Source organism: Miscanthus floridulus, chromosome 2 (assembly GCF_019320115.1).
Source record: "Miscanthus floridulus cultivar M001 chromosome 2, ASM1932011v1, whole genome shotgun sequence".
Taxonomy (NCBI): Eukaryota; Viridiplantae; Streptophyta; class Magnoliopsida; order Poales; family Poaceae; genus Miscanthus; species Miscanthus floridulus.
Window position 1 is genome coordinate 179485518 of NC_089581.1, and position 12385 is coordinate 179497902.

Consider the following 12385-nt stretch of genomic DNA (forward strand, 5'->3'; position numbering starts at 1 on the left):
TCATTGGGTTATTAGATTGTTCACCTTAACTATCCAAAGTTTACGGAATTTTGAAATTGACTCACTTATCCCTTTTAGCAACGTTGTTAGGTCTTAGGTGCGAGCTGCCTTGCATGTCGTGTCGCTGATTTGTTTAACCTAGCACACCACGTTATGGGCTGCCGGCTGCCGCTTTCCGGCTTTCGTTGGAAATCGCGGTCCGCCAAGTTTGCACGTCTGGTTTCTTGTTGCAGCGGTGGAGGAGCGCGCGGTCACGCGGCATGATTGATAGCCTCGCCAGTCGCACTGCTCTGTGTGTACGTGGGCTGGGGGACGAGCGTGAGGTGGTGAACAAATCGCCATCTACCTATCCGTATCTCAACGCCCTAAGTCTTACCAGCAGAATACGCTGTTTGGTCAGGCACTGAGCCACTGACCGAATAGGTCGCTTTTAGTCTTTTTCTCACGGCCGATGCACGTAGAAAAATTCAGACTTTCAGTAGGCAGGTAAAAAAATGCAGTTTCGGATGAAAAGTAAAATGGGGTGGAATCAAATGCATGCAGCTTTATGGGATGCTTTTTGGAACAGCCTTTTATTATGATCATAGTCTGACCAACACTAGCTCCTTGTGATGAAAAGATTGGTCCGACCAACACTTATTCTAACCAAGTCAACCTTAAGTTGACCAGCACTATCTATTTTGCGGTTTTCAAGAGCTCTTTTAAAATTCCAAGTTTTCCACATACCAGTTTTAGTGAGAAGCTTTGTGACATAGTTATCAAGATTATCATATCAGCTTTTATGTAGATGATTGTGATAACTGGTTTCATCTAGATGAAACTCTCCGTATCTCTCTCTTCGTAATTAACCTATGAAGTCATCAAATCTGCTGACATGTCATAATATTAAATGCAAATAAAACTTAGATGAAATCCCCATTGAGACCTGGACTCATGAGCTAAAGACAAAACTAAGATTTTCAGGATGAGGTACTGTTGAAAGCTTCTAGCATAGTGTAAGTAATAACACAGTGATCATGGGAAAATATTTGATAAACGTATGTGTGGTTTCAGCACATCTTCAAGATTCTGGTTTCATCAATTTCTCGGTGGCACGGTAATGGTACTAGTAGTTGAAAGTTGAACAAAAAAGAATATATGCCCATTTCAAGTGTTGATCCAGCTCAAAATAGTCAGAGACGCTTAGCAGGGAGAGCAACCGTGAAGTGCGGGAGCAGGGGCAGGACCTAAAGTATGGTGGGCCGGAAACCGACCAATGCCACATCATTAGCCCGGGCCAACAGTCGACAGCCCATCTCAAACCCCTCCCCGACGTCTCCCATCCGGCAATCCCTCGCGCGCGGCTGGGGGGGCTCGGCCTTCGGGCGAGCAAGCGCGGACGTCAGCGCGTGGACCCGTGAGGGGCCCGGCCGGCAGCGTCGTTTTCCCCGGGCCTGCGTTTGGTGAGCGTTTGGGCCTGCTGGCTGTGCCGCTAGGCCAGCCCGTCGTGGCGAGCACGCCCTGGCGCGGAGCAGAGGGGCGACCGCCGACCGGTGCGGCGCCGTTTTCTTCCGCTCGGCACCAAAAGCCGCAAGCCCCCAACGCCACCAGCCCTTTCCCACTTCCCGCCGGAGCGCTCTCCTCGTCCGTCGCTCCATCACCGCCTTCCAATCCCATGGGCGACCCGCACCTCCTCTCCTCCGCCCACCCCACCGCCGCTGCCTCCTCCTCGGCTCGAAAACACCCTGGCCCCATCGACGAGCGCCTCGCCGCGTCCGATCCTTCCCCGTCCTTCGCCAAGCGTCCTAGGGTTGCGGCGGAGCCGCCCGCTTCCGGCGGCTGCGTTCCGTACGTCGAGGCGGATGTACGAGCTCTTGTATCGATGGCCGGAGGAATGTACCCGCTGGCGCGGGCAGAGGCGCTCCGTGGACTCACCGCGGTCCTCGAGAAGGTCGACCCCAGCAGCCGTGTCAGCGCAGGGATCACGGAGTGCTGCTACAAATGCGCGGTGGAGCTCATGAGGGACGACGACAACGGCGTCAGGTTAGCCGTCGTGCGATTGGTGAGGTTTTGTCGTTTCGTTAGTATTTTGTTGCGCTTGGACGCCTCGGTGAGGTTAATGAATTAATTGGCTTAAATCAATCTGAGGTATTGAGGAAATCTCCTGCTCCCCATGGATAGGTAGACGCGTGTGCTCGAAATTTTTCAGCGAGATTGGATTTCGATGCCAATGGCTATGGTGACCTTATGGACATGATTTTCCTACAGGTATGGTTTGCACACTTTGTGCTGCAGTTGATATTACAGGTTTACAATAGAGTAGAATTGAATAGGCGTAAAAATAAGCACTCTCTAATAAGGATGCATTTACATGGTTTCGTGTTCCAACAGCATTTGATGTTTTTGTATTTGCTTATACTCCCTGAGTGCTACAAAGAAAGACATTATAAGATTTGTAGCAAAAATTAAGGACCAAGCAAAATGAGTTGGATACCCCTCAAAAGTACTGGTGGACAATGATAGACAGTGCTGAACAGTCTCAAACAGTCTACGGTGTCTTTCTTTTTGGGAGAAATTTTAAATGCTATAAGGTCTCTCTTTGTGAGATGGAGGGAGTAAGACATATTTCCACTGCTTACCATTTGATTCATATCAGCTGAGATCCTTGTGATAGTATAAGGAGAAAGTGTTGATCCTGAAACAATGTTAATATCGAAGTACTTTCTTTTATAGTGTTAAATAAATTTTTATATTTTTCTTAACAAAATGTACAAACATTTCATCTGTAAATAGCATGCTTTGTTTCACTCTAATGCTTATGCTTCCTCTTTCGTCTCTACTCAGCTAAGCTCCATGGCTAGGGACATGTGCACACAAGTGAGAATGGAAGCATTCGCTGCCCTTGGTAAAATGCAACGAGTTTCTGAGTGTGTTCTGCTACAGTCGCTGTATAAGAAGGTCATAAAAACTGACAGTATGGGTGTTTCTATCATCAACGGGCAAAAATTACCTCCTAAACTAAAAATTCCCTGTGCTGCTGGGATTTTTTCCCATGGAATTGAAGATGAGTTTTACCAGGTTCTGTCATTCTCAGCATCGTTTCCACTAAAATTGCAATATTTTTATTTTATTTTATTGATATTTTTATTTTATTTTATTGTTGTTTCCACATTACAGGTGAGAAGAACTGCTTGCAAATCATTAGGAGCACTGGCAAAGTTTTCTACTCAGTACACAGAGAAGGCCTTGGACTTGTTGATGGACATGATGAATGATGATATGGAAGCAGTTAGGCTGCAGACTTTGGAAGCACTATTTCATATGGCAACATATGGATATTTGAGTGTGCAGGAGAAGCACATGCATATGGTATTACCTATGAACATAGTTTGCCAAGTAATCAGCATATATTAATTAATTGGCCATTCCTTAGGTAGCACATGCCACATGTTAGTCCTATGCCACTCCTTTTAATTCATAGCTAGTTATCTTTTCTTACTCTGTTTATAAGATATGCCTTGTAATGATATCACAGGTTGTTGGATAGAATGGAGATTTTTTTTCCCGGAACGTGCGAGAGAGCTGCGTATCAGGATATATTTTTTATATCCTCAGCTTATCACACAGCCTTATTATTCTGAAATATTTTGTTGCAATTGTAGGAAAATCTTTTGTAGCCACTAGCCAGAGTTCCTCAAGCCAGTACCAGTGTACTGAAGATAGAGTACTGGCACAGATATATCTTAGCTGATAGTGATCTGCACCATTGAATGTGTGGTTTTCAAGGGAACAATATGGAACAACATCGACCATAAACATATATGCAACGATAGTGGACTTGGCCAGAATCTGAAACATTCATGAAAATATAATTTTGTGTCAAAACAGCTCAGTTTTGTAGTTCCTAAAGTGGTGGGTCCATATTTTTCGATTCTTGTGCATTTTACCGTCACAAAGCAACCTTAGCCCCAGTTTTTAAGTAAAAGAAAAGCATGCATAATCAAAAGATCAAGCAGGTTCGAGTTCTGTTTTTGTTGAAAGTCCTCTCTCTGCAGTCTGAATGACTTATAATTGGATTTGTACCTGTTTAAAAGGATCTTCCAAATAATCTAGACATATCTTTGCTATTGATCTTGCTAAATGCTAGTAAATTCTCCAACCTTATGTATGTAATTGTTTTTGTAGTTTCTTGGATTGCTGGTTGATGCCAATGCCTTAATTCGAGATGCAGCACGCAAGATCTTTGGGTTAGTCAACATGCCAAAACTTCAAATATTCAAATCTGCAGTTGATGGTCTTATTACAAGTTTGGAGAAATATCCAGAGGTATCTTAGTGCCACATCTTTGCTGAAAAATAATCATCACAGTTTTTCAGATCTCTTAAATTTATGTTATGGGTCAGCAACTCAGCATGTAATATATTCACTCTTTCATGGTTTAACTGGATTTATTTATTTCATGCAGGAACAGGATATATATGGTATTCTGTTTTCCATTGGTAAGAATCATGGGAGCTTTTCAGCTAACATAGCTAAACATTTGGCCAAAGAGGTATTCTCAATTTCCAACTTCCAGCTGTATTTACATGCATGCCATCTGAGAACAATGCTGCTAGTTGTACCTTTCTCTATACTTCAATTTGCTATGTCATTCAGTAACCACTGTCTAGTTAGATGCACCAATATCTGTGTTTGGTATCTACAATTTCCTCCATCATATCTTTTGCATTCTTTTCTAAGGTATGTTTTCTAATGTTATTTTTATCTGCATATCATAGATCACTATGGCATCTGATGGAGAGCTTATCTTGGACAAATCAAGGGTCAAAGCATTGTTAATAGTGTCTATTTCAGCACCTTTTTCTGATGATAAGCACAAGAAGCTGGACATACCTTCGATTATCTTCTCACGTGCAATTCCTCTACTGGAGAAGGTCTCGTGTGCACTAGGAGGAGAGGTTAATCAGGATTCACTCTTATCTTACTTGTGTCATAAAGGTGGAATGCCATTTTGGGAAAACAGATCAGTATCTGCAGAGTTTGGAGAATCTGAAAGCTGCAATGTTGAAACAGTGGAAATTGATGCCCATATAGAAAATACTGCAAAGGAAACCAAGTGTCTAGATGAAGTTTTGGTAATGCAATCCATGAAATCCATACTAGAAATAGTTGAAGGAGCCTGGACTATGAGAATGTCGTGCAATGTCTGTGAAGTCCGAACTATTTTGAGGTACTAATGACTCCTTTTCCTTTTGCACACAACCAAGCCATTCTACATTGCTCGAGTGCATATCCAGTATTACTGTTTAATCCCAAATTTTGCATGATGGTCGATGATAGCATGCTATATGGGCGTACCCAGTGCAGAGAGCTCCCGCGCTGTGCGGGGTCTGGGGAAGGGTGTTAGTATTTTTTGTGGAATTTTTTATGCGCTTGGGGGTGCAACCTTGCGTTGGTAACACTGCAACCCAAGTAACATTGGATATATTCTCGATATAGTCTATCTTGTGAAATATCTTTTTAATTCAATTTTTCTTGATTGTAGAACATGCAAAGAAGAGCTAAGATTGTTGGCAGAAAATTCTTCTGGATCAGTTGGTGCATTCTTGAGGTTTCTGAGTGAGTATCTTGATGCAATATTGTTCATTGTTGAAATATGGCAGTTGATTCAGTTGGACAATCCTTATACTTTTGGGCTAACGTCACTTGATATTTTACTGGAGAAGTTGGATATGTCTGTAAGAAGGATGGAATACTGTTATGTTGGATTAAATAGAGTATTGGAGGTCCAAGTGTTGGAGCTTTCTTTGATAGCTCATTTATGTAGACTGTCAAAGATTGCAGTTTGTTCCAAGTTAGTTCTGGGTAAGTTGCTTTGGGTAATTAATCGCTTAGAGGATCTGTGTGCTGATGGGTCCTGTGAACTGTCTGACTTCAGTAGAGAAATTAAGAAGGCCTGTGATACCAACCCTACTGGCGACAATCTGATTGGCAGCATTAACAATTTGTTTCAACTCTTCCGTCTAAAACCAAGAACAGACTTTGGAATGCTTAAAATGATAAATGTAGTGTTGCGAGTCTGTGATAATGATTCTGAAAACCCATTACAATACATTTGTGAATTACCAGTGGGCGTCAGCTTTAAAATATCTCTGTGGAACGTATCTAGTCATCATAGATTGTGGCTCTGCATGACTATTGGTGAATCTATGCAACATACCTTCCTAGATTTTTCTTGTTTTGGAGGCAATGATGAGGTGAAGAGCGGCTCTATGGTTGTTCCTCTGTATGCTACTCCAAAGGCATGTTCATTTGTGCTTAGGGTATGTGTGGTAATGGAATGTCCATCTGCAGGGATCAGCACCCACCACGGAGATGGAGGACCGAGTGATTATGTGGTTCAACTCTCTGATGAACTGGATGTTTATTTTGTTAGTGCTGTGCAATGGTGATGATTAAAATATAAGTGATCATATGCTCTCCATGCTCATCATATTACAGGCTCTTGATTGAGTGGTATGCATAATGCTCGCTCTTGATCCACGATCTCTTCTGAGGAAAAGGGTTCAGTTGCGCTGAGATTTTTGTAGCTATAGCAAAAGCAAAGCAGATGAGGCGCATGTTCCATGACCGTATGCATAGTTTGGAGGTGCACAGTTCCTTAGGAGCTACAGCTTCAGACGGAAGGTGAACCAGACGAAGTGACAATGGACTGTTTGGACCTACAACTTCAGACGGAAGGCGAACCAGATGAAGTGACAATGGAGAAGGTGGGCTAGGACAAGAAACTGCTCGATCAGAAATTCGGAATTTTACAGTACAGTTCATGATATATTTAATACTTATTCAATTTAATCATCCAGGTTCTGTAATTTAGTTATTCAATTTAGTTATTCAAGTTTTAATTTGTGCAGTTTACTGATGATCAGGTCCAGATTAATAAGATATCGGGTCATGGCCATGAGATAACTTTTGTGTGGTCTATTTGATCTGCTGATTATTGGTTTACAACTAAATAATTTGTTCAAATTTCGTTCTGCTGAAAGAAATTCTGATCGCCCTAATCAATCATCACCGTCCAAACCTTATCCCCTCATTGCAGAAAAATGTTACAGATAGTCTTTGGAGGCCGGCACATAAATAGCAACGCACCAATTATGATTCAATTCGAAACGTGGGATTAGATTGATTCGTGGAAAGAACACTTTAGAGAGATTTGGCAACTCCATTTTCCCTGCTCGATCGTTGGGGTATACATGTGTGAAGTACACCCACAAAGGAATCATCTCATCTCAAACATGAAACAAAGAAAGTCAATTCTCCGATATCTCTGTGTTTTCATTTGATGATTTGATCCATTATTCTAGTTATATCTACGAACTTCTATCAGATTGAGCTACGATTTTCAACTGCGTACTGAGACACCGAACCAGCGAAGGACTGACAGTGTTTGATTGAGCTTCACATGCTGTCATGCTCCTTGCTAGAGTAGCTGGGGAGTGGGGAAGCGGATGCTGGCCAAGGGAAAAGTGTTTATATTGGTTGAAAGGCAGGCTGTAAAAGTACTGTTTACCGATTTATTATGAGAGAAAAAACACTATACCATGATTGATAATTTTTTTTTTTTGAGAAGCTTAGTGAACACTGAACAGTACGTGAGCAGTGAAGATTCACCAAACGGGACTGTCAAGATTGGGGAAAAAAAATCCAATCCCCGTAGAACGGGCCTGATTCACAAGACGTGTTCATCCGCATGCGCTGAGACGGAGACGTGCGTCCCGCTTCTCATCGGCGTCGTCTTCCACGGCTATCCTATTTCACTTTGCCTAAACCTTCAGTTCATGGAATATTACCTTCGCTTCACTGGCGGCCATCAGGCTCTGCTGCTCACGACTTCTTTGGTATGCATGCCCATGGCGCAATAAGAAGTCGTCCTTGCGCAGGTACCTCGAACGAATCGCCTTCACGAACTCGGCCTCACACTCCGGACTGTCGAACGGCAGCCCGGCCTTCACCGACCAAACCTCCGCATGACCGGGCTCTGCCTCCGGTCGCGTCGTCGTCGTCGTCGTCTCCGGCTCGCTCTCCTCTTCCTCTCTTTGAAAGGGACAGTAGTCCCTGAGGTAGCTCAGGCGGCGCGAGCAGGCCGCCTTCCTCTCCGTCTAGCAGGCGACAAGGCCACGGTCGACCTGCGTGGCGCTGTCCATTCCCCTGCTCTTCTCGGCGATGACGGACATCAGGAACGCGGCGGTCATGTCCACGCCCGAGTGCGCAAAGCTCTCCGGCGGCTCGCCCAGCACTCCAGTTGGGAACCGCGGCTGCACGGGCGGCGCGGCGCTGATGGTCTCCTGCGGAGGAGGTCGAAGCGGACCCTGAGGCCTTTCCTCTTATGTTGGCCGTCGACGGCCACGGCCATGGCCTCCGGTGCGCCATCATCGCTAGGGCTCCTGTCACTCTGCAAAATCGGTGCACGTGCACCTTCTCGCCGCGGCGTCGCCCGCTGCTCCGGGGCCTTTGGCTCCAGCGCCTGCGCCCTCTGCTTTTCAACGTCCACGTCGCACGGCTCCTCCTCCCTCACCGCCCAGATCCGCGGCCGCCGCCGCGTCGCCGCCAGGATCTTCCACTTGATCTCATCGGTCCACCGCTGCTGCCGCCGCCGCTTCTCACTTCCATGCGAGTTCTTGGCGGGACAGGAACATTAACAGCGTCATCGCTGAAGCATGTCAGTATAAGGAGCGCGCGCGGCGCCATCGACACCGCCCGCCGATCGCCTGCTCGGTTAACGAGTTGCCATGCTTTTGTGGGTACGTGCTTGCAGCTTGTGCTTTATATGATGGGGCGCCTCGCCGTTAAGGTAAAGTACGAACAGGTGCTGATCAAATCTAATCTAGTTTATTAGTTTACTAGGCCGTACCGTACGTCGTCGGGGAAAAAAAACTGTTGTAAAACGTCCAGCGTTTATATCCACATGGATATATACAACTAAAAGTTACGATACCTCTTAGGCTCAAATCCTCTAATCTGAGGAGCACAAAACAACATGAAAAAGAGCTTAAGAACTAAGAAAAGGTTTGAAAGACAGCTTCAAAATTTCTTCGCCATCCTTTCTAGCCTGTTTTGACTTGTTCACATCACATGTCTCTTAGAAACTAATGATGTCGAAGTTGTCACTCACTAACTTGTTCTGGACTGCAACAAGACATCGTCAAGGTAATCGGAACCAGACCAGAGGAACTTCAAGGCAATGTCTCTATAAGAAGAATGTGATGTCTCTTTGTTCATCTGTGTAGCATGGCTTCTAAAAGTACTCCTACATGGAACTGGGAGATGATGTCTAGATATATCTGAATGTATGTGGTAAAGAAGAGAACGCAAGAAAGTACATCTAGGGCCTCTGATCCTTCGTCACTCTAATACTGGGAGGAACTAACGCTGACGAAAGATTCAGAAGCATGTTAAAGGAGGCGAATTTGGTTTATGTGCTAGTTTGTTGTTACTTTCTGAGACGTTACATGCTGATCTACTGATGGATGTTCTTATCTTATTCGTTCATGTCTTTATTTGTTCTGAATAGGGTTCAAGTTCAACTGGAGAGTTCCTAGCCTAGCGCAGTCTGTTCAGAGACGTCTCTCCGTGTGTTGTTCTGGTGCGTCGTCTCATCTCAGATATCCACAGCGAACATGTCTGCAGGCCCTACCTATTATTTTGGCTTGTATAACAGTTTGGATTGGTAAATGGCTACTGGAATGCTTGCCTGCTGTTTTGACTATTCTAGTACATGTTGGACACAACAGCCAACAGGTGAACACCGAGAGTTTTGTTTACACCGAAGGTTAACACCAAATGAAGAGGGACATTCTTGTCAACACCTCAAAGGAGAGAAACGATGCCCGTGACGCCGCTGCTAACAACACTGGCACAAACCCGAGATAGGCTTTAGTTCCCCTGCACATCAGCACCATCAACATATGTTCGCTTGCTCGTATACGATCGTAGATTATAAGCTGGAACAGTATTTTTCTTCCACGCTAAATCAGCCAGCAGTAAATAATCCACGATCATTTATGACGAAAGGAACCGGCCGATGGCAATATTGAGCAAAACATTCTGACGACAGGAAGTGGCAGTAGGGAGGCTGAATGGACACGCTAGCTCATGCAGCGCGCGTAGCCCGCTAGGACGACATATATTGAGCCAAAGTACAGATTCTAGACTAAATAAAGAAAATAAAGAAAATTAAGAATCATAATATTGTATTAATCATTAATATTAAGAGAATATACATAATAGTTTTCGACTACTTGTTCTACTTTCATTTATTGTGCTGACTATGAGAGACGGAGACGTTGTACAACAAAAACGAACTACATCGTATTTCCAAATAGTCCGAATTTGATGCTACCGAATATTTAGCCGACTATCATATAGCAATTCCGTATATATCCCCGTACACTTAACTTAAAAGTCTTTCCTAAACTATCATGTTTTCTATTGTAAAGATCCTTTACGAAAAGGTCCATTTTCTCATCTATAGATTGAGTTTGGTTTTAACACTCAAATACATGAAAAAAATGTTTACTTTTAAACTCTCAAATATTTAACTATTCATCTCTCAACAAAATTTGAGTGTTTTACATGGCGTGGTCATGGCTCGTTGTGGCAATAAGACCAAGTCTTTGAATTTTAAAATTTAATAAATGGCTTAGGAAACTTCAAAAACTATCATTCGCGCTGAGAATACTTATAACCCAACTAATTTTCTAATAGAGCTGAAATAAAGTATTATATGACTGGAAATTGTGTGTTTAAACTAAGCTAAAATCTTTTTTGTCATATTAATATAATTTCATTGAATCAATACTAAATTAATTTATGTTATGAATAGTTTTGATCGCGTTTGCTTATCGTTTTCTATAATCTTTTAAAATTCATATACTCATTTCCAAATTTTGGAAATCATGCTTCAAAACTAGTATATTTTAGGAAAACAATGACGGAAAAAAAATCTGAACCACATATTTTAGTGAAACATACTCCCTCCATTCCATAAAAATCATCACTATGGGATTAGTGTTGGTCAAAATTTATTAAATTTGACTAGGATTGAAGAAAATTTTAGCACCATTTGTATCTCCAAAAAAGTTTAATATATGAAAATATATTAAATGATCTATCTAATGATACTAATTATGTACCATAAATATTAATATTTTTTTATATATTTGATCAAAGTTAAAAATATTTGACTTGTCATAACTTTTTATAGGACGGATGGAGTATATTTAAGTCACTGAAAATCATAAACGCGAGTGGTAAATCATATGTTTAACCCGTTTGCAATAAGACATTCCTCTTTCTAAAAATTCGAAAACTATTTGCTCTCTCCGAAAAAAAAAATCCTTAACTTTGAACATGGACACGCGTCATGTCCAGATTCGAAGCTAGAATTGCGTTTTTTTTTTTGGAACGGAGGGAGTAGCTACGACGATTGCTGTGTGAAAAAACACCCTTACTTCAGGCCAAGATTGAAAAGTGAACGTGTTTAATAATTCTTAAAAGGAAAGATAAACAGATTCAAACCTAAGGGTCCAAGACTAGACTTAAGAGAATATACATAATAGTCTACGGGGTATATGATGTACTTCTTCCCGTGATTTATGAAAAAAATTGCAACGACCATCTTCAACAGAGGACGATGGATACAGATGGACGAGAAACCGTAAGGACAATAGGAAAGTCAATATTATCTTCCTCAACTTTCGTGAAAGTCCACTTTTTCTTCCTGAATTCCAAAACAGGGCAAAACATCTCCCTCAATTTTTAAAACCGTTCATCTTACCTTCCTGGCCCGGTTATAAGCGGTTTTGAAGATAGTTTTATCTTTATCTTTTTTTATTTATTTCGGGTGAATCTTTAAAAAATCATAGTAAATCATAGAAAAATCATAAAATAAAAAATCGAATTTTGTTGGACTCCACATGAGTAGATCTACACAGTGAACATATAATATGGTATGCTTTAGTACAAAGTTTTTGTTGTAGCTTTAAACCTATGTTTTTCTGTAATTAAATGGAATAATTCATATTTGCAGTCTCTATGGTTCAATTGTGGTAAAATTTTTATGGTGGGCTAATTATTGTATGCTTAAACTGTAGTAAAATTTTATACTTATTGAATCATGTATAACTTAGTTATAGATTTTATTTAGGTTTATGCATGTTAAATATAAATAAATCTCTTGTGGCTTTGTTCGACAAGACTTATTACTGCTGCGACTGATTTGTAGAGCTGTTTTGCTGTGAGAGAAAAACACTTTTCCATGACTCAAAAAAGTAGGACTAATTGTGGCTTATAAGCTCAATCGAACAGGGTATTCGGCAGTTGGCCAGAATTCAGAACTAGTACG

General features: G+C 42.1%; 1 protein-coding gene across 5 annotated transcripts; it reads left to right on the forward strand.

Annotated features, from left to right (window-relative positions):
• The first annotated feature begins 1499 nt into the window (after positions 1–1499).
• Positions 1500–6953, forward strand: LOC136535908 (protein SIEL-like). 5 transcript variants are annotated; one of them, XM_066528351.1, is made up of 9 exons: positions 1500–2041; positions 2161–2247; positions 2824–3057; positions 3157–3348; positions 4165–4305; positions 4445–4531; positions 4758–5209; positions 5525–5598; positions 6334–6953. In XM_066528351.1, exons 1-9 carry the CDS (start codon positions 1655–1657, stop codon positions 6429–6431), a joined length of 1752 nt encoding a protein of 583 aa, XP_066384448.1. In that variant the 5' UTR covers positions 1500–1654; the 3' UTR covers positions 6432–6953. The 5 variants fall into 5 exon arrangements, with proteins under 5 accessions (XP_066384448.1, XP_066384445.1, XP_066384446.1 ...); XM_066528348.1 differs by having other exon boundaries at positions 1502–2041; positions 5525–6953; XM_066528349.1 differs by having other exon boundaries at positions 1850–2022; positions 5525–6953.
• The last annotated feature ends 5432 nt before the right edge of the window (positions 6954–12385 follow it).

Excerpts from the sequence above, each read along its gene's own strand:
- LOC136535908 (XM_066528348.1), top strand. The coding sequence starts at position 1,655 with ATGGGCGACCCGCACCTCCTCTCCTCCGCCCACCCCACCGCCGCTGCC. Across the intron at positions 3,058-3,156 it reads TTGAAGATGAGTTTTACCAG|GTGAGAAGAACTGCTTGCAA; the intron begins GTTCTGTCATTC and ends TCCACATTACAG. Across the intron at positions 4,306-4,444 it reads GTTTGGAGAAATATCCAGAG|GAACAGGATATATATGGTAT; the intron begins GTATCTTAGTGC and ends TATTTCATGCAG.